General features: G+C 43.2%; 3 protein-coding genes across 7 annotated transcripts; 2 read left to right on the top strand and 1 right to left on the bottom strand.

Annotated features, from left to right (window-relative positions):
* Positions 1-1791: 1791 nt before the first annotated feature.
* On the bottom strand, positions 1792-9606 carry tmem38a (transmembrane protein 38A). 3 transcript variants are annotated; one of them, XM_048975818.1, is made up of 7 exons: positions 6205-6548; positions 5580-5949; positions 3755-3911; positions 3251-3435; positions 3013-3100; positions 2711-2828; positions 1792-2574 (listed from the first exon to the last, which is right to left on the bottom strand). In XM_048975818.1, the coding sequence occupies exons 2-7, from the start codon at positions 5701-5703 to the stop codon at positions 2374-2376; spliced, it is 873 nt and encodes a 290-aa protein (XP_048831775.1). In that variant the 5' UTR covers positions 5704-5949; positions 6205-6548; the 3' UTR covers positions 1792-2373. The 3 variants fall into 3 exon arrangements, with proteins under 3 accessions (XP_048831775.1, XP_048831776.1, XP_048831774.1); XM_048975819.1 differs by lacking the exons at positions 5580-5949; positions 6205-6548 and adding an exon at positions 9457-9606; XM_048975817.1 differs by having other exon boundaries at positions 5580-6548.
* smim7 (small integral membrane protein 7) lies at positions 8943-11252 on the top strand. The gene is made up of 5 exons (XM_048975820.1): positions 8943-9092; positions 9349-9390; positions 9800-9852; positions 9936-10026; positions 10166-11252. The coding sequence occupies exons 1-5, from the start codon at positions 9067-9069 to the stop codon at positions 10179-10181; spliced, it is 228 nt and encodes a 75-aa protein (XP_048831777.1). The 5' UTR covers positions 8943-9066; the 3' UTR covers positions 10182-11252.
* A 1572-nt stretch (positions 11253-12824) lies between these two features.
* Positions 12825-20194, top strand: crsp7 (cofactor required for Sp1 transcriptional activation, subunit 7). Of its 3 annotated transcripts, none has more exons than XM_048975811.1 (3): positions 12825-13196; positions 17442-17519; positions 17596-20194. In XM_048975811.1, exons 1-3 carry the CDS (start codon positions 13125-13127, stop codon positions 19276-19278), a joined length of 1833 nt encoding a protein of 610 aa, XP_048831768.1. In that variant the 5' UTR covers positions 12825-13124; the 3' UTR covers positions 19279-20194. The 3 variants fall into 3 exon arrangements, with proteins under 3 accessions (XP_048831768.1, XP_048831769.1, XP_048831770.1); XM_048975812.1 differs by having other exon boundaries at positions 12827-13196; positions 17445-17519; XM_048975813.1 differs by lacking the exon at positions 12825-13196 and adding an exon at positions 13208-13673 and having other exon boundaries at positions 17445-17519.
* The last annotated feature ends 755 nt before the right edge of the window (positions 20195-20949 follow it).

A 20949-nucleotide genomic window follows, 5' to 3' on the forward strand; every position in this document is an offset into this window, starting at 1 on the left:
TGTGGCTGAACTTCCAGGCTGCCGGTGTGTGTGTGTGTGTGTGTGTGTGTGTGTGTTTGTGGGGGGGGGGGTCATGCAAGGGGCTGCTGCCTTGTTTGTGTGTTTAATTAGTCATATTAATCTTGGTTTGTTTTTACTCATAATCCAGTGGTACCTGTGACATGGTCGGCATGTACTACACTCGGCAGCAGGGCCTCGTCTCTGTGTCTCGCAGCGGCTGTTCGTTTCTGAGCTTCTGCTTTTCACTAACAACCTCTACGACTGCATGAGCAATGTAACCCATACTTACACTTTTATTATATAATGACACTACATCATAAGGAAATACTATCTTTATTAAATGTACAGTTAGTTCAGTTTGCCTGCCCTGTAGATGATGGTGTCTTTTGGTCTGGGGACGAGCAGCTAATGTAACGCTGAGACAGAAAGAAGAAAAAATAAATCACGGCTGGTTACATTTATGAGCTGTGAGTTAATATTACCAGCCATCTGCTAACCGCTTATCGTGGTCAGGGTCTTGGGGGGGGCTGGGGGCTGGAGCCTGTCCCAGGTAGCACAAGGCACCAGTTTGGGGAACAGCCTGGTCAGGGCACCAGTCCATCGCGAGGCGCAGACACACACTTCATGGGCAATTTAGAGACACCGATCAGCTTGAGTGCTTATCTTTGGATTGCAGAAGGAAACCAGTGTTCCTGGGGAAGCCTTGCAGTATAATACAGAGCATGTCAACTTCACACACAGAGCGTGGGGTGGGATTGAAACCAACAACCTGAGACGTTTGTATGAATTATGAAATCCATCCATCCTTCCATCTGGCTGTCCTCTACCACGATTGCTTATGCAGTAAAAGGTCGCGATGATGTATACTGAAATATCATAAATATGATATTAGATTATTCAGAGAGAACCTACTGAAGAGCCTGCTGAGGCTTTTTATGAAGAAATGAGGTCTGTAAGAATAACAGGGAAAAGCAACACATACCTTCATTCATCATGGATTTAATGTGTAAATGCAAATAAAAGGAGATCAGGAAAACCTTTTGAGCTGGGGGCATCTTGCATGGGTTCAAGATATGAAATGGAAAAAAAAAAACAGGAAAACAAACCAAGGTCCCTCTTCTCGTACTTTTTCCTGTATGACCTGCTTCTGCACAGTTGCCAAATGAGGCCTGATCAGCCCATTCTGGGAGGCGAGTTTCGGAGAAAAGCAGGCCTGCGTGATCCAGCTACAGCACACCAGCAGAAAATGACTACCTGCAGCAACTGGACTGCAGCTCTTCTGGGGTGAGGCAGTGTTTGCCGAGAACATCAGTGTGACCTCAGGAAGACGTCACCAGGAACCTCGGTGGCAGAATCCTGATGATCTACACAGTTGCTGTAGGCTTTTCTCCGTTAGGAAAACGGTGACACCCCACGGAGTCACCAACAAATTTTTGCACATCAAACTGCGAATTCATCTTCACTTCCACGTCAAACGCAGCGAATTTCTTTTCTGCCTTCGATCGAGGACCACCTGTGAAGTGCTGTTGACAATACATCCGCCATGAGCAACCTACAGATGGGCGAGTCCTGTAACAACAAGCTCCGCGGCAGCAGATGGCGAGAGGCTAACTGCTGAGTGAGATACTGCTACTGTGCAGCTTTCCCAGCATCCAATGCTGACAGGCTCTCTGCTGGTGCAGCTCCGCTTGAATTTGGCTAATCTGTGTGTCACATGTTTCACACGATGTTCCTAGAGAAGATATTTTCCTCTTCTGTGTATCAGTCTCAGTTAAAGAACCACAACAAATGTGTTTTGCAAACCTTCAATGACAAGGAGTTCTTCAGCTTTATTTCAGGGGATTGATTCACGATAAAGTATTTATGTAGCATTATTTTTTAAACGTCCAGAATCTCAATCTATGGGTTAATGCTAATTAAAGCCAAGGTGAACGTTTTAACAAGAAGAGCTGCACCTGGAACATAAAACTTCACAGCAGTGAATGGATTTAATCCATTAAAGGATGGAGCTGAAGAGTGTGCTGGAAATGTGCAGGGCTGCAACATCGCTCTATTTAGGAGCAGAAACGCCCACTCATGAAAATACATACATACATACATAAATATATGAATTAGCTGGTATTGATATTTCCAAATTCTGAAATTTGGAGCTATTTACAGTGTTTTTAAAACTGTATGTTATTTTATGAAAGTAGCATTTTCTTACACAGTAACACCAAACTCTTCCCTCCCACAGAATGTCATGGGAGAGTCCATGTTCTCCTGCAAAATGCAACAGGAATCCAGGGCCCACGGCAGGTGTAAGGAAGGCAGTCGGATTCTGTCGGTTCTCCTTGCTGATGCCAGGTTCCATCCATCCCTGGACTGTATCGCCTACTCCGCCTTCTTGGCCTTTCTTTTGCGGGTTCCCTCATTAAGCTCCTCCTTGGTTTTCGTGGGGGACACGGGGGCGGCGTGATGGTGGTCATGGGAATCCTCAGAGCCTCCAAGGGGGGAGCCAAAGAGCAGGTGACACATCCAGGATTCAATCAGGGCAAAGGGAGAGCCGTGAGAATGGCGGGCAGTGAGGACCACCTAGAACACAGGAGAACAGTCTGATACACCATCCACGTGTGATGGCCGTGATGACAGACGGAGATCAGAGCTCGCAGCCTCAAATTTATACGCTCAGTCGGTCAAAAGGTCCTACTGTGAGATTTTCACAAAGTACCTTTGAGGTGGCCATGAAGAGAGTGAAGAGGCAGATGAGCATGCTCTTGGATAAGGGCAGCAAGTGGGACTCCTGAAGGGTGAACAGAATAGCTCCATAAAGGCTGGCCTTTGTGGGGCTGTCAGGGAATGAGATACACAGATCAGCCAATTTAGATGTGGAACAGATATCCTTAAAAGTCATCGAGGAACAATACAATAGTATAAAAGGCTACTCTTGTCCTTGCTCCAATATCGAACGTGATTATTTGGTTGTGGTTTTGAAAAACAATTTCTTCGCAACAGAACTAGAAGGAGACTTACAATGACATATTCATGATCTCATTGGTCTCAGGTCTCCACACTCCACGCAAAAGCTGCTCGAAGTTGGACATCAAAGCCACCCCAGACCCTCAAAGAGCACAAGTCGAAGGTGAAAGGTCAGTATATGAAATCGGTCATCTGCCATTGTGTCGTCTTTCATATTTTCTCTTAGATTGCTACAGGCTAAGATAAGACCGTGCCTTACGAAAGATGCCAGCAATACGGCGGCGCTTCTCACCTTTGACGTAGCCGGTGATGACCATGATAAACCAGCCGTGATGGTAGGCGTGGTGAGCGTGGTGCACCCCCGCTGCGATTTTGCGTGTGCGGACTACCTCCTTCATAGCCACCAGAACCAGTTTGACTGGCAGGAAGGCCACGCATTTGTAGAACAAGTTCAATGGGCAGAAGAAGATGAGGTACCTGTTTTATTTCCAGCAGGAAAAGAACGACAAGGAGTCAGTCTAACTGCTGCAGTAATTTAAGCTGTAATCTAACTGCACAAAGAAATCTCGACATGATAAGCAGTTTCTCATTTTAATTTCAAATTCTGACTCAAAGATGATGTAAGACCTTGAGGCACAAGTGCTGCTTGAGTAATTACAACACGCGAAACACTATACAAACACAGGAATCATATTTAACCTACGAATGTAAATAAAGGTGTTAACCCCTTCTCCACAAATACAGACATAAGAACAGCAAGCAAAGAGAGAGGAGCTAACCCTTAGCATGACCTTACCAGACAGCACTGGCCAGGAGGATGTGACTGTTGTTGTGGAAATAGTCAACAGGAGAATCTCCAAGCATGATGTCTGCTAGTATGTAACTGCCGAAGCAGTAGAGCATGGCACAGAGCCAGGAGGCCACCGGACTCCTGCGGGACACCTCCACCGACCCTTTAAGTCAAAGATGTGCTGCTTCAGGTGAACTTTCACATGCAAGACACCTCCCTCCAAGTCATCCCCAGCCCATGGCACTCCAGTGTCTGTGACCTCCGACTCTCATAGCAAAACAACACGCATGTTACAGGACGCAGGTATGTCCCCTCTGGCTCCTGAACAAAGGAAACCACATTTATTTCTGGAAACCACAGAGAAATTTGTGGTTATATTTTATTTTTTAATACCTGATTACAAATGCAAGTGGCCATCTTCCTGTAGTGGATAAACAGCTGGAAGATGGATGAGTAAATGCCAGTCATTTAAGGAAACATAAGAGGAACTATCTCTGTCCATCCATCTTCCAACAGCTTGTTCTTGTTAGGGTCAAAAGGGAGGACTATATACAGTATTGTTGGGATTCTCAAAGGGTAAATTGGGAGCTGAAAATTGCTTGCCTGGCCTCTTAAGCACAAGAGACGCCCAGAAACAGGTGTAGCAAAGTCGAGGAGCGATTAGCTGGCAGTTTGGCAGAAAACTGATCCTGTAAAATGTAGTCTAAAAATAAGCTTTGGTGCATTGCCTTTGGACTGGCCAGCTTTAACCTTTGACCCTAAACACGCTCATTCATGATGCTCACCAAACTGATTGTGAGGTGTGAGATGGACACCGTTGTACTCTCTCCCAGTGAAAACAACCACCAGGACAGACAGTACTAATTACAATGCTTAGGCACAGAGGGACGTACTGATACTAACAGGTGCATTGAACAGCGTACCTTACGATTTTGCTGAATTGTTCACCAATTTACATACACTTTAAGGTTCCTTGAATGTAACAATATCCCTTTGGCATTTATCATTTTGTAATTTTAATAGTGCACATCCCTCTCTGAATTGTTTATCGTTAGTTATGCTGATCACACTATAGAACGCTTCCCGAATACTCAAGCTGACTATTACATACGGATTACAGAAAATAGCTATGTGTAAGTTAATTATGAGTTAATCAGTTATCTACAGTACAAACAGACCTGCAAAGACAGCTATCATTGCATTAATCTCGAAATTGCTTGTTTAGACTAATCTACAAAGCCAGAAATCATAACGCTACATCCAGCAATTGCCTGTACATTCGGCGGTTAAACGTCAAGAAAAGAAAGACTAAGTCTGAAGTACGTGCACATCTTTTAAATTGTATAACTGTGGTCACAAACTCACGCCTGTCTATTTATGGACATTCTATTTATTGCAAACTCGAGCTAGCTTTGGCATGCGTTATATCTCTATCAGATTTCACACAGAGCACGCTTAAGAGAATCATTCTTTTGGTAGCAGATTTAAAATGACATTATTGTTATATCCCAAGCAAAACTGCGCTTCGGCGCCTCACTTTCGCTGTCCCGCATTTGCAGAGATTATGAAATGTACAACACGTGCATAAAAATCACGCATACGATAATGGGTCAAGTACTAGATTATTCATGACATACTTGTTCTTATTACACATGGAACTACTTTAATAAATGTACATCTTACATTGGATTTTATTTGTAACGTGCAGTTACGTAACAATAATAATATTACGAAACCAAATCTGTTATTGAACTCAGTTAATCAAGGTTGATATATGTTTCACTGAAAACGTTAATTAAAATCTAATAATATATAATAGAGGAGTACTGACCTGGTTCATACTTGAGGTAGAGTATGGATACGATGTAATACGCAAGATCAAAAACTGGAAACATTGCCATTTTTGAAAAATACTGGGCAATATCGCTCAGATTCAGGACTGCCAGCACATCCATATTTGTACTTGTCGGGTCTTTTACACGGCAAACGAAACACTTGTGATCTTCTTACAATCTACAGTCCCAGTCTTCCCAGTACAGTGACCGGCCACGATGCCCACGTCTCCACGAATAAAAACTTTAACCCAAGCCGTCCTATTAATATACCTCCATCTGCATAGCCATACAAATTGTTCTCGGCCGACTGTCCGTACTTGTCGTATCCATTTACCTGACGTCATCAAAGGGACACAATCATTCTTGCTGTTAAACAGAAAAGGTAAAAAATATGCCTTTTATTCGGGTGAGAAATCAACTACAATATCATCAAGGTTGCTCTTCAGTTAAGTATACGTAAATAAAATATATTATGTCGCAGCAAAGATTAATGCTTTTCATTACCGCCGGCAGAGAGCTCTTTAGCAAAGCAAAAAACACAACAGTGTTGCCATTGCTGATTAAATACCGTAGAATACGTTACGCCGTATTCCAGTGCCGTGTTGTCTGGGAATACGTTACCTAGTTTACGGTCCTCTGAATTGCTGCTTTCAACATATTTGACAATATAGATATAGAAAGAAATTGGATTATTTGTTAATGGAAATGCAAGACACATAATATTCCACGCATCACGATAATAAAAAAGGATTATACTAAGCATAAAATTATTGTAGATGTAGATCCATATCCTACAGCTGGATGTTGGCTAATGGTTTGCGGAAAAGCTACCGTATGTCACAAAAATATTACTTTCTATAAAAAGCAATTTGCTTAGCAAATGAGCAAAACAAAGTACAAGTCATTTGTAAAACAAATACGCGCCAACATTCAGCTCTTCTCCTCCGGCGCACAGGGGCGCGACTGGGCTGGATGGGTCTCCGTAGACAGGTTACATGAGCGTCTCATTTTGCGTTAATTAATACGACATATGTTGGTATAACAAACATCTCATTTCGTTTAATTGTATTATATTAACAATGCCCCTAGATTTAGAAATAGAATCATAATCTTCATTTTAGCTCCGATTTTGACAGTGGCTATGAAACACGCACATTCAAGTAAGCAATAGTACATCTATGTCCACATTTAATAATGTCAAATAAAAAAATAGAACTGGCACACATAAATGAAATACAATGAAACGTAAGCCTAAAATGAAATGTTATAATATTTATTGATTTTTTTTCGGCAGTAGTTTCTGTAAGAGTCGTTCCCATATTCCTTTGCTGAAGCATAATTCGCCAATGCAGTTACCACCCGATGCATCGTCCATAACGCTTAATTTCTCCACGCTAAACCATTTACTCACGAAGCAGTTCGGGGAAACGTAAATCAACCTAATTGAATAAAGCAAAACACAGCATAATATCAAACTCAGCAGACCCTAACCCCAAGCCATGTATACTTGATTTTATAGAGTTAGACATTTTAATAACTCTGTTGAAATGAAGACTGGGGACATCAATAAAGCAGATCGTTTTAAAATGTTTAAACTTATTCATCGCAGTTCAGCAGTTTCTATGGTACCATTGCCAGTTCGGAAAGATCACCACCAGGGGGCAGAGATGCTTACCTTCAAAGATACGCACGTTCTAAAATTCCAGCTATTACAAAGCATATCTCTATAATTATTTACACCCAAAAGGTGGCATTAGATATAGCTTACTACAATAGCGTTAGTTGAATATAGTCTCTTTTGTAAATTCTTATTATATACTTCCTGAAATATTTTTTCTAAGACATTGCTAAGAGTAGATATTATAATGATTGTGTAGTCGACTCAATGGGGTGGCATAGTGGTTAGCACTGTTGCCTCACACCTCTAGGACCCGGGTTCAAGTCTCCGCCTGGGTCACATGTGTGCGGAGCTCGCATGTTCTCCCCATGTCGTCGTGGGGTTTCCCCCCCCCCCCCCACAGTCCAAAAACATGCTACTGGACTTGCTAAATTGCCCGTAGGAATGTATGAGTGACTGGTGTGTGAGTAACCCCATCCTGGGTTATTCCCTGCCTTCGGGATAGGCTCCGGACCCCCCGTGACCCAGTAGGATAAACGGTTTAGAGAATTCAATCCAAAGAAAACTCCCACTTTTTTGAAAAGCTCTTGGTGGCCATCAAATGGTAAGTTTGGATAATTAACATTAGTTATTTTTATACATACCTGCTACCCAGTGGTGGGTATCTTAGGCACATTTATAAATGAAAGTTTGCTGGTTCAAATCCAAGCCCAGCAAAAAAACCACTGAGATACCTTAAGCAAAGCACTGCTCCCTGCATTCTGAAATAATTGTGCCCTGCTATGTCACATATTGGTTAAATGCAAAGGGGCACGTTTTTGGTTATTTTGTAATCACTTTCAAGCAATTGAGCCAGTTTTTGATTGGTCATACATGACAATTCAGCTAAAATGGATCCATCATCAAACTTAGTCATGTAAGAGAGAACCACAGTGAGCACAGGTCATGAAACAGGAGACACCCTGGGCAGGATGCCAGTCTATTGCAGGGCACATACACAATTGGCCATTTAGATACACTAACCTTTCTATGGATTGTGGGAGGAAAACGCATGACACAGAAGGACACAAACAGAACATGCAGTGAGTCACCAACCCATTAACAATGTACTAAAATTTGCAAAATACATCTTTTACGATAATAGTATAATCATTAACACCACTAATCTGGTAATACGTCACAGGGTATTTATATTACCAGAGAGGAGAGATGTGGACTCAAATCTAAATAAAGTCACAAGAATGTGCAGTTAGAGCTCTGCTATAACAAAGTGTTCCGGAATGTCAACCTTAACAAAGAAAGCATACGACGAAGACGTATACTTTCAACGAGTTTAAAAAATGTGTGAAATTTAGAAACATAGATGAAACTGTTTTGAAAGTCTGTATTAAACAGCCTTTTAAAACTCTTGAAGGCTCAAAGACCAGTCGAAGTACACGGCAAGGGACTTTAACATTAAAAAGTAGCCGATCTGCAATGTGAACTGAAGCTCCATAAGAAACACGCTACAATAACGCCTAAAACAAATACCTCATATGTATTAATCCCCTGTTGATTTACAGGACAATACATACTACTGAGACATTGGGATTTATAACCAAATCTTACTCATACACAGTACTACGCGTCAGCTTCTCCTCCTAGTGAATAAAGCCCTAATTGTTCAATTGATTTTTATCAGACACATGCCACAGTCACTGGATATTGCTTATAAACAGCTCTTCCTCTTGTACAGCCGGAAGTTTGGTTGACCAATCATCAGGGATTTTCATTGGGTACCGGATAGTAACATGTGACGCTATTGGCGAGATCTCGGCCTGTTTCCTGTGTCGGGTTTGTTTACGTGGTGCTGCGAGGTGAACAAAATGATCGGAGATATACTGATATTCGGGTAATTTAAGATTTATTAGTATTTCATATGTGTTCTTTTTAACTTAAGGGCGTACTTCATTACCCCTGTGAAACGATACATAGATATATAACTACTTGTTTAACATATAGATGCTTGTGCTGAACACCCAAGTTAGTCGTCAGCTATATTTAAATTCCTACTAAATTGTACAGTTTATGAAAACGTAATGGTTTAATTTACATTTGAGGATTGTTTTATGTTTCATGGAATTTGTACTGTTTCTCATTTATGTTAGGACCTTACTTGTCAATGCGGGAGCTGTGCTAAACTTCAAACTGTAAGTATTGTAGCAATAAACATTTGTGTATTTTAATGTATTGGTCATACGCAGGAGATCGCCTACCTGTAATATGTTGATGTTAGTTAACGACTCAAGCTATGAAGGCCTCCAGTCGTCGCAAATAGAGGCGTCTGCTGTACGTCTGCGCCCAAAGAGTCTTCGATTCAAATCCCGAGGACGACAGCATAATCATACCACTGTTGGCCCGATGAGCCAAGGTGTTTCCCCAAAATGTTCCAGGGCCTTAGGGGAAAATGACTGACCTTCCGCTTTAACTTCTGTTTCACTATCTGTGTATGTGAGCATGTGTCTCATAGGAGGGAAAGATGAGTTATTCGAAAGCATAAGAATTCCTATGTACTTGTACTTGCATACTGGTGAATAAAGTAATTATTCTAATGAACAGGAAAAAAAAGGATTCGCAAGGATTTGGAGATGAATCTCATGCCCCAACTTCAGGTATTTAAATTATAAAGCTCTTAAACATAAATTGTTTTTATAAATGGTGGAATTGCGGTAAAATGGACTTTTGTGTTTTTTAGGAGAAAATATCAGAGAGTTTCTTCTGAGCCTCCGGTACTTTCGGATATTTATTGCCTTATGGAACATCTTTATGATGTTTTGCATGATTTTGTAAGTATTTGAAATTTTATTTGTGAATGATATATGTTATGTTTTAATATTACTCTTATTATTTAAAAAATAAGTGAACTGAAAACAATTTCCAGGCCAATCTTAAATCATCCCCACCTATTTTGTATTTTTTTCATAGGTTATTTGGAGCCTAGGAACAAACCACTTGGAGTGGGATGTGTATGTTATGCATCAAATGAAGACACTTTAATGGAATTTTTGTAATCTGTGGGTGTTGTGGGCAGCTTCTCTGATTATTGGTGTGGACATATTTCATTCTCACACTATTCAGTTTGGTCCACCATAATTACACTACCAAACATCAACTTGTCTGTGCTCATTTAGAAATAAAGAATGCAAAGCCTAATAGACCAAATGCAAATTGTTGGGCAACTTCAAAATAATCTCTAGTGATGTAAGGGCTTCGAGGTCTACACAGAAAGTGAAGAGCCCTTAAATTTCAGTAACATGCAAGGCCTCTAAATTGTGACTTTTTACATGTTGATTCGTAAGTTGATAATGTATTCTGTCTTTTTTCATTTATTATAAGTAATCCCTTTCCCACACTGTTTTCTGTGAATTACTTTTGTCATCATGTGTTATTACAGCACTGTTCAAAGGTCTAAGGCAGTCAAAGGAAATGTTTAACGCTATTTATTTGGCTAGTAAAGGTGTATTTGCTCAGGAAAAAAACACAATTTAACTTTATAATGTATGCAAGTTAAGAGTGACCCAATTAACACTAACAAATTTCATCTGTTCTCCAAAAAGTTACTGAGATCCTGTTGGATGGCAGGATGAACCCTTCAGTTCCCAAACCTCTCCTCATTGTCAGTTTGGTTATTCTATGTATTTGTTAAATTTCACCACCAGCTCGCGTAATAAATTAATTGAATTAGTTTAAAATGTCGGCGAGGTATTGATTAGTCATATGAGGTGAGCTGGTGGTTGAGTCAAAAATATTTGGGTGTATTGAATGGTTGCTGCATGCAGAGGGGTGACTCCAGAGGAGTTCTTAAAATGGCTTTGCTAACACACTTTGACAAATATCATTCTACACCAACATGATCATTTATCCATCATTTTCTTTGACTGCCTAAGACCTTTTCACAGTGCTGTACATTGCCAGTTTTGTAAAGTTTAAATACAACCCCATTTCCAAAAAAGTTGGGACACTGTAAAATGTAAATAAAAACAAAATGCAATGATTTGCAAATCATATAAAACCCATGTTTAATTGAAAATAGAACAAAGACAACATATCAAAGGTTGAAACAGAAATTTTATGTTATGACAAATATATGCTCAATTACAATTTGATGGGTTGTAAGAAAGCTAAAATGTGTTTAGAGATTGATTGTATCAGTGCATCAGTATTATATATAGAATAGGGTCACTAAGTGATTCTCCAGCTGCTTATGCTGGATGGGGTTGCAGAGAGGTCTGGAGCGTATCCCAGGCGGTATACGGCGAGATAAAGTCAGTAAGAGCGTCCCTGCACAGGTAGCCCATCCATTTCAGGGAACATGCACATATGAACAATTTCCAACATCAGTTAGCATAAATGCAAGTTTTTAGACTACAGGAAGAATCCCACAAAACGTAGGCAGATGGTGTAACGTCCATTCAATGTAAGATTCAAATAACCAAGCCTGGTGGTGTGAGAAACTGTTACTCACTGTGTCACCATGTTCTTATTTTAAACCCAGAAACAGCAGTTTCCACAAGCAGTTAAACTCTTCAGCAACACATGCAGGAAAGCTTGTACGTCATGAACGGGGCACTTATTTAAATTAAATGTTTCAAGAGCTATTTAAAAGGCAAGACAATGATTCTGTGGCAGGTACTGCACTGAATATGATATCAGATTTACTTATATGTGATTATTTTTTTATGAGCAGATAAGTTCATTTTCAGAGGTGTAGCGTTGTAACATGTGAAAAATGAGAGAAATTCAATTCTGAGGATTTACTGTAAAGTTGGAGACATTAGCTGTCAGACTTCAAACTTGGAAGCATCCACAAACTGATCCCAAACTCTTGTATAGTATCTGTTTTGGGTTATTCTGTCAAGACACTTCAACTTCAGGCTGTCAACAAGTGTTTTTTACCACGTGGCTTCGGAACCATCACTGCTCAGTTTAGTGTTGTGCGAGTGTTTCTTTTGGTGAAATGTTTCGCATTTAATCGGCGCTTTAATGCACCTGCTGGATGACAAATCCCACTTGTACTGAAAATACGTGTTGCCAACCTGCTGCTTACCTTAGACCTAACATATAATAAATAGATTAGCATTTTAATTTTGCCTGTATATCTAAGTATTGGAAAAGATCATTGGGTATCATTGTAGTATCACCATTCCTGCTTTGGAAGTGTAATTAGTATGCCTGGTTGTCTGTTTTTGCAGTCTGCATGTTCTTCGTTTGTTGAGGGTTTCCTGGATTCATGTGATAAGGCTAAATGGCAGACTTTCCAGGAGTGTGTGTGGTTGCATCTGTGTGCTGGTTTGTGTCCCAGCCCTGGGTTAGACTACAATGCAGCTGAGGGTGATCGCCTGCCTTCTGCATTGGACAGCCCTTAGGATCAATCTGCATACCTGGTATGGAAGATGCTTGGATGCATATTACTATTGGAAGTCACAAGAACCATGCATATTGCTTATTTGATTATTGCTTTTTGAAGTAAAGAACCATTGTGAGCAATGTTTAATACAGTAAAATATATCGAACATGAAGTGAGGTCAGTACACCCTCGCTACGTCCGTAACGTTCCGACATACGCAAAACGTGTTCTGTGACGCTTTCTAGTTGCGTACTGTTTCCCAAGATGCACCTGGCTAGCGGTTCTATGTGACGTAGTAGGCTTGGCGGAGCCGAGGAAGCTGGTGAGCGCCGGACGGGCAGCTGAGCACGACGGCGATCGCAGTCTCGTCTCCCGGGATATACAATAAACACGTCCAAAACCACCAGCAAGCACTACGGCGAACATGGGGCTTCACCTCCTATCACATCTCCCGAAAGGCCTGTAAGTGCGTGCGAGCCCACCCGTCTCTTCGGAGGATTCCTCTCCCCCCGGCTGCCGATCCGCACCAGCCAGGCAATGACAGCGGCCGCGGCGACCCCGCAGCAGATAAGAGACCGGCTGCTGCAGGCCATCGATGCCCAAAGCAATGTGAGTACATGGCTGTGGTGTTGCGAGATCAGCTTCGGTTTTTCACGTGTCCAGCCAGGACGTAAAGCGGTTATATAATTAGTGATTAGAGCGGCGATGCGCCAAAAGCCACGGGAAGCCCCATCCAAATGTGCGCTCTGACATGTCTGTGCTCAGGCAGGCGCCTCGATGCCCTAAACCTAAAAGTGTGTCACTTTTTAAACGCGTTGCCCAAACTTCTTAACTATCCTCTCCTGTGTAGCCGCTGACTTCTGGGGGTATCCAAACAGCTAGCTGCCTGCCTATCGTCACTCCGATAGCGGCGCCAGCCAGCTAAGCCGCCGTGCCTCACGGCCGTGGCCGCGGCACTCGCACCCGATAAGCTCCAAAGTACCGGTGTCCAGAAAAGCGTGTGTCGCATATCTGCTATACCGAGCAGCCTCGCACTTAGAACACCGGGCCGGAGTAACGCCACACCCTTCGAGGCTGCAGCGCGAAGTGAGTTAGCCGTGCAGCTGGCTGCCGTGCTGGGTTTGTGACAGAAGCTTAGCTGCTATTTAGCCGGCTAGCCGATTAGCTTCGGCTCAGCGGGGAGGCATCGTGCAACTCTGGAGCTGGACAAGTCGTTCGGAAGCGACTGCTTAAGCGAATTTGGCTTCAGACCGCTGTTTGTTAACTGGACGGTTTTTGTTTCGGGTTAGACAGCCCCGGTGCTTGGTGACTGGTTAGCGGTTTGCAGCTGCAAGTTAAAAATTAGCACTGTTGGATTCGCAGTGAAATGTTACACCTGCTACCTAAAACATTATCGAAAACGAGGGCTGACAGTGGGACTTTTAAGGGTAACTACACTAATATTTCAGTGCCGTGCGTCGTGGTCAGACCAGAAACTTCAGAGCGCCAGATCCTTAACTCGTCAACCGTTATTGTTGCGCTTCGAGTGGCTTGTGACATATACGCGAGGCCGGGGCTTCGTGAAAGCTGCACAGGCCTCTCCTTCGGAGTCATATCTGAATGAAACGAACTTTTTCGAGAATTTGCCTGTTTTTCTAGTATGGAGGAGTTTATTAAAGCCCTAGTTGGAAAGAATACTTCCAATAGTTATTTTAAGAAAATAGAGGTGTACATTTAAAAATCTACGTAGTTGTCCGGCGGTCAGAATGCCCATGTGGATGTGGAGATCGTTAGCTTTAGTCGCACTGCAAGCCGGCCGGGTCGGGAACTTGCTGGGCTTCATCGCTTCTCTGCCCTCCTAAGTATCGCATCATTTCGTTACACTGAGCTGTCCGTTTATAGGTCGATTCCTTGGTTCTTTATTGCTGTTAAACTTTAAACTATGAAGTGTCGGTAACTTTCCTGTCCGAACGGAGGTTTCACCAGCTGCCTGCCATGTTAATGAGTTTATCTGGGGCTTTTACTTTGCCGGCCTTGTCGAGTTGGTCGTGTCCAGTGTCGGGTTTCGTTTTCACCAGTCTTTTTTTTCTTGTTAGCTTTCATTTCTTGGGAAGCTCCCCGCTTTGCCATGAAGGTTTTCGCTGCTGAATTAGCTACCTGGTGCCTCCGGCCTGCATTAATGCAACTAATCGCGTTGGCGCTGCCGCCTCGAATGAGGGGGGACGGCGCGATGGAGCCGCGTTTTACAGTTCTCAGCTAAATTCGACATTATTCACCAGTCCCCCCCCCCCCCCCCATCTGAAGTGGAGAAATTCCTTCTCCTTGGCGGCGGGATCTTTAGGGTTTCCCATGTGTGGAAATGGGCAATGTCTTCCTTTTGCTTTGCTTAATAACTTTTGCATTCTGACAGGTAGATAATACAGTTCCTTAACCAGTGAGTGCCCGGCGTCCCGTCTTCAGCATGTATCAAACCGTTCAATACCCATTCAACACCTATGCATTGTTTTTCTACAAAATCTGCTTACTTGTTGTCAGTTTTTGTTTCTTTGTATTATTTTTACTTGAAGTGTAACATTTGTATTCTTAGTCTTTATTGTACGCTGGTCTGGTGTGTGGTTTTATTTTTAGCAAGTTTGTTTCATGTTTCAAGTTAAGATGTAAAACTAAAGGCAGGCTATCAACTCTACGTTGAAATACCAGGCCTTAAAGTTCTCCCTATTAGGAAGGGAAATGTTATCGGCAAGCTTATTGCCAGAAGTCTTTAAAAGCACTTGATACACTTCTGATTTGGACCTTTACATTTTATTATTTCTGCGGCGCTGTACATTTTGACATACTGAGTGCATCTATATGCAGTACTTTAGGTAATCTTAAACCCCTTCGTCACAGCTCCAGGTTATACAGCAACCGTCTGTAGTTTTTTACTTCTACTCATCATAAATTTAGCAAATATGTGCTGCTTTACAGTTGATAAGCATGTGTGCTGCTGTATATGATGGCCACACATATGTTCGATGTAGCAGTGGGCAGGCATGCCCTCAGGCGTCGTAAAACTTTATAATAAGCGGCTGTGCTGTTCCCCGATGTGACCTTCCCCGTTTATCGCTTCTGTGCCTGTCCTTTTATGCCATATACAACATCCATGGAGTGAATCTCTTGTAGTTGATGACCAATCCGTACCTTCGAATTAGCAACGCAGTTACAGGTTGTCTGACAAAGACTGGACCCCAGTGGAACAATAATAGGACTGAATATGATCTAAAAAAGAAACTGATATCGGCTGGTTACTATGAAATCGTAAAATCAGTTGGCTGTGTTTGTACTTGCACGGAAATAAAAGAAGATTTTGGCGCAAAGTGTCACTTGAACTGTGAAATATATTCAGGATTTTAAAACTCTATCATGTTAGTATGTTAGTTCTCCTGTATTGTGACCAGGAAATGGAACGATGCTGCACTTTCTCCTTTGTGCATGCGCGCATATATATATATATATATATATATATATATATATATAATAAAAATGTATAATGTATTATAAATATATAATAAAAATGAATGTCTATTCCAGGTACTTAACGTTTGTAGATTATTTTTAGGGTTATTCATTAGAAACAGAGAAACTCCATTTGGCGTGAAAGTCATGCAGCTGCACATTTGAAAGTTTATGCAAACTTGTGTCGCTTCTGGAACCGGACTGCGTACAAATACTGGTTGGGCGTGCAGGTGCTGGTGGCCAGTCGTTAACGCTGTAGAACCATCTTAAGGATGATCTCAAGGGGAACAATCTGAAGAATTTCACTTTGATTCACTTTGGATAGTTACTTAGTCTGAAGTCTGGTATGAAACGGAAATGAATGAAATGCATCTAGCTGGAGTTTTTGGAGACCAGCTACAGGCTTCCATTGTTGATTTTGTTTTACACTGAGCTGTTCACTTGGTCAGAAATTTATGCAGCTAAATTGCTTCAGCTGAAGTAACTTGCTTGGTCTTACAGCAGAAGGGTAGTTTTTCTTATACTACTTTGTTTCGGAATTTAATCAGTAACCCATCAGGGAGATGAGTTCGTCAAAAACCAAGCATGTTAATTGTGGAAATAAAAATCTTGTAACATGCCTTTAAGTCATGACCATCTTTAGTTTTTTTCACGTTTAATCATCGGGTTAAACAAAAGTTAATTAATGTGTTGGATAATCATGTTCATTGTGACATTTGAAACATTTTTTTCTCTTTTGCATCTGTGCAGTTTTGTAGTTTTAGCTTTAAAAAGAACCAAAATATTTAGCTGTTTGTTTTTCACAGACTGGGGACTGTTTTGAGATGTTCATACAAGGATAGGAACTTGAATAAGACCAGTTTTTACTTTTCAATGATATCTTGACTTTTGACACTTTGTATTATTATAACTATATATTATAATGGTTTAGTTACATTTATGTTACATTGGAAACCTTTACTTATTTAGCAGGGTGAGCCAGTCCCTGGAGTGACTGGGGTTAAAGGTCGCGACCCACACAATCTGTTACATTTCATGTATAAAAGATTTATGAATTGATTCACTGGATCTTGCATATGAAAAAGTCCGATTAGTTAACTTAGTTCTGACCTTGGTTATGAAGGCTAGTATTTCTGGATAATCCAAATATTTGGATGCAAAAGTGAGCAGATTTCTTATGTGGTGCTTTTAGATGGACAGAACAGTATAAATGTGTGAATAATAAAAAATACCGAAATCCTGGCCATGTCTATGGCATTTTGGTACAGGGATCCTTGGTTGTAATAAAACCCGGTTTATAATTTGAGACATGATGGGTCAATCAAGCCTGTGTTGATCTGTTTATTATTTATTACTACATTGTCTTTGTTTGCCTCTCAGCAGATCCACAACATGGTGACTGTATTGGAAGTGATTTCTCATTTGGAGAGGTATCCTATTACCAAAGAAGCACTTGAGGTGAGTTACCTGCCTCCTTTGTTGCACGATTCTGTGTACAGGCGTGAGATGTGGCTCATGTGTTTCCCCAATGTAGGAGACCCGTTTGGGGAAGCTCATCAATGACGTGAGGAAAAAGACAAAGGATGAAGATCTCGCCAAGCGTGCCAAGAAGCTGCTGCGCAGCTGGCAGAAGCTGATCGAACCGGGCCAGACAGAGGCACCTCCAAAGGGGCCGTCGGGCTCCGCCAACGGTGCCACCCACCCCTGCCAGGCAGACATGTCCCCCTCGAGCGTCCCTGTAACGGGCAAGCCCGTCTCGGAGCTCAAGAGCCGCAACGACCTTTACAACTCGCTCTCTCCCAAGACGGAGAAAGCGAGTAACCGCAAGCGCAAGGCGGAGCAGAGGGACGCCTTTTACATGTCGACGAAACTGTCCAAGTCGTCCGCATTCGAGCGAGCGCAGAACTCCACGCCACCCCCCGCCAATGGCATTTCCGGCAGCCCGGAGGCTTCCTGCAACGTCCCGGATGGCGGCCTGCCCTTGTCGCTGGAGTGGGGTGCAGCAGAGCACGCTGATGCTGACAGGCAGAACAAGATCCCCGTCAACGCTGTAAAGCCGCACCCCAGCACCCCGGGCTTTGTCAAAATGCCCAGCACTTCCTCTCTGCTCAAGACATCCGTCATGCAGCAGCACATAAAGATGGATGAAGTAACAGGGAGTGCGAGAGCAGGCCACTATCACCCCCGAAGCCCCCGACGACCCAATTACAGCCCCCGGAGTGTGAAGCAGGAGAGCGCGGGCAAGCGGCCAGTGACGTATGCCCCGAGGGCGAGTCTGTCCAGTCCGCCTCAGGGCTCTAGCTTCTTGGACTGCTCCTCCCCCGTGGCCTCCCCCTCCCCCTTACCGTCACCCTCCCCACAGCCTCTGATGCCTCTGGCCCACCTTTCTCAGGCTGAGAAGCCTCAGTCCCCACAACTCAAGTCCTCACTGCCCTGCAACGGACCCACAGACGTGGACCAGCAGATGGCGGAATCGGCGCCGGACGCTGCCCGGGGCACAGAGGCAGCGCCACACGAGCAGAGATTTGCCCCCGAGGCGTTAAAGGTGGATGGGTACGCCACGCCCTCCAGCTCAGAGGGAAAGAAGCGTAAGAAGTATAGATCCAGGGACTACACGGTAAGTCTGAGCGGGCAGCCCGCAGAAGACAGTACCAAGCCTGTGCGGTTAAAAGACCGCAGGCTGACTTTCGATCCTCTGACGAGACAGATCAAACCCCTGACGCCCAAGGAGGCCGGTCAGGGGGAGGACTCTCCGGGCTCCCCCCTGGCTACCCCCCATCGGACCGGGCCGCTCAAATCGGAGCCGGCGCCCCCTCTCCCCAGCCCCTTCCAGCAGACAAACTGGAAGGAGCTGTCCAGAAACGAGATCATCCAGTCATACCTAAACCTCCAGAGCAACGTGCTCATATCGTCTGGTGCCCCTTCTTCCGGGGCACACTTCTTCATGACGGAGTATTTAAAACGCGAGGAGCATCACATTAAGGAGGCCAGGAAAACGCACGTGCTGGTGCCGGACAGCGCAGAGGCGGACTTGCCGGGTGTTACCCGAGAGGTGACGCTAGCGGACCTCTCCCGAATACACAGGGAGTGCTGGCAGGGGGTCAACGGCTGCTATGACACCAAGGACCACTGGTACGACTGGACACAGTGCATATCGTTAGACCCTCACGGGGACGGCAGTCGGCTGGACATCCTGCCATACGTCTGTCTAGACTAAGTTCTTTGTCTTTTCTTTTTTTTGATTGAAAAGGAGAAAATGTTATGTCCACTGTGAATGACAGGGAGAGCGGAACTGCTGACCTCTTCCACCAGAGAGAAAATTTAACATGAGGGAGTAAACTGTTAGGAGGCAAAAAGCACTGATTTGTTCAGTTATTTTATTTTGTTTCCCATAGGCGATATTGTAGGGAAAGAGCGCCTTGTTTGTAGTTTGCTGCTACCAACATAGTATTGCGAACAAGGTTGGGTGGGTCTCCGTCAGCGAGCTTGTATTGAGGTGTGGTTCCGGATTGTTGGCACTCTGTACGCTGGGCTTCGGCAATGCCAGCGTTCTGTGGTGCGTGCGTGTGTGCGTGTATGTATGTGTGTGTGTGTGTGTACGTGCGTGCGTGCGTGGCAGGAACCGTATGGCTTATGTGCAGGATGGAATGAATAAAGTTTCATTAACATGTATGCATTTATTTATTTGATTTTTTTCTGGAAATTTATTAAAAAACGTGCAAAAATTTAAGCTGTTCTGTTTGCATTACACATTCTGTTTGAACTGTTGTGCGATTCAGAGACGGTGTATCCGTGTTTTGTACGTTCCCTTGCAGTAAACGGGTTGACTGATGTGGCATCCACAGTCATTCCATTGGTCTCTCCGCCCCCCACCCTACATCGCCCTTGTAACAGCAGGCATTTGCTAACCAGTTTCTCTATATATACTGGGACAGATTATGAGAGAATATATTTTTGGAAATGTGTTGAATTAAAAAAAATCTTAATTTTGTCATCCTTTCTCATTTTTTTATCTAGCTGGTAGCTCCTCCCAGTAACTGAATCGATGAGCGAGTGCAGGCCGCTACCCCCCCCGTCCCGCCCCCCGCAGCTTTGTACTGTGAGGAAAAAAATAAATGTTTGTATGCTGGAAACTCGACTTGTTACCATTCCTTTAGATATTCTGCCTTATTGAAATTTGTCATAACCCAGTTTTTTGTGCAAAAAGAGCCTTAGTGAATGTACAGAAATAAATATTCTGTGTTAATTTGGATGCAGAAGTGAGCGACTTTCCTATTTGGTCCTTTTAGATGGACACAGCAGTATAAATGTGTGAATAATAAAAAATACAGAAATCCTGGCCACGTCTGTATGCATTTTGGTACAGGGATCCTTGGTTGTGGTAAAACCAGGTTTATAATTTGAGACATGATGGGTCAATCCAGTCTGATGGAAATGAAATGTTACCCACATGGGTGCCCAGTAAGGCTGTGCTTATGAAAAAAGGGCTTGTTTACACTTTGGTTACCTGGTAAAATTCACAAAGAAGTGGTGATTTCTATAAGGTCATACGTGTGACTCTATACCTGTAACCTGTAATGACACTGAAAAGCAGACATTAGCTGTTAATTACGTTAATGATGATCTGGACCAGGAGTCTCCAAGTCGGGTCCTGCAGAGCTACCGTCCGATGGATTTTCTATCATACCTGGCTTCCGATGAGCCACACCTGCTCTCAGGTAAATGCCAGGGACAGGTGTGGCTCATCAGAAGCCGGGTAGCACAGAAAACCTACTGGATAGTAGGGGTCTCCAGGACTGGAGTTGGAGACCCCTGATCCATACCAAAGCTATGTACTCCACTGCATTAATGGTGAATTTATGCCGTGTGATATGTTATATTGGAACAC

Source organism: Brienomyrus brachyistius, chromosome 15 (assembly GCF_023856365.1).
Source record: "Brienomyrus brachyistius isolate T26 chromosome 15, BBRACH_0.4, whole genome shotgun sequence".
Taxonomy (NCBI): Eukaryota; Metazoa; Chordata; class Actinopteri; order Osteoglossiformes; family Mormyridae; genus Brienomyrus; species Brienomyrus brachyistius.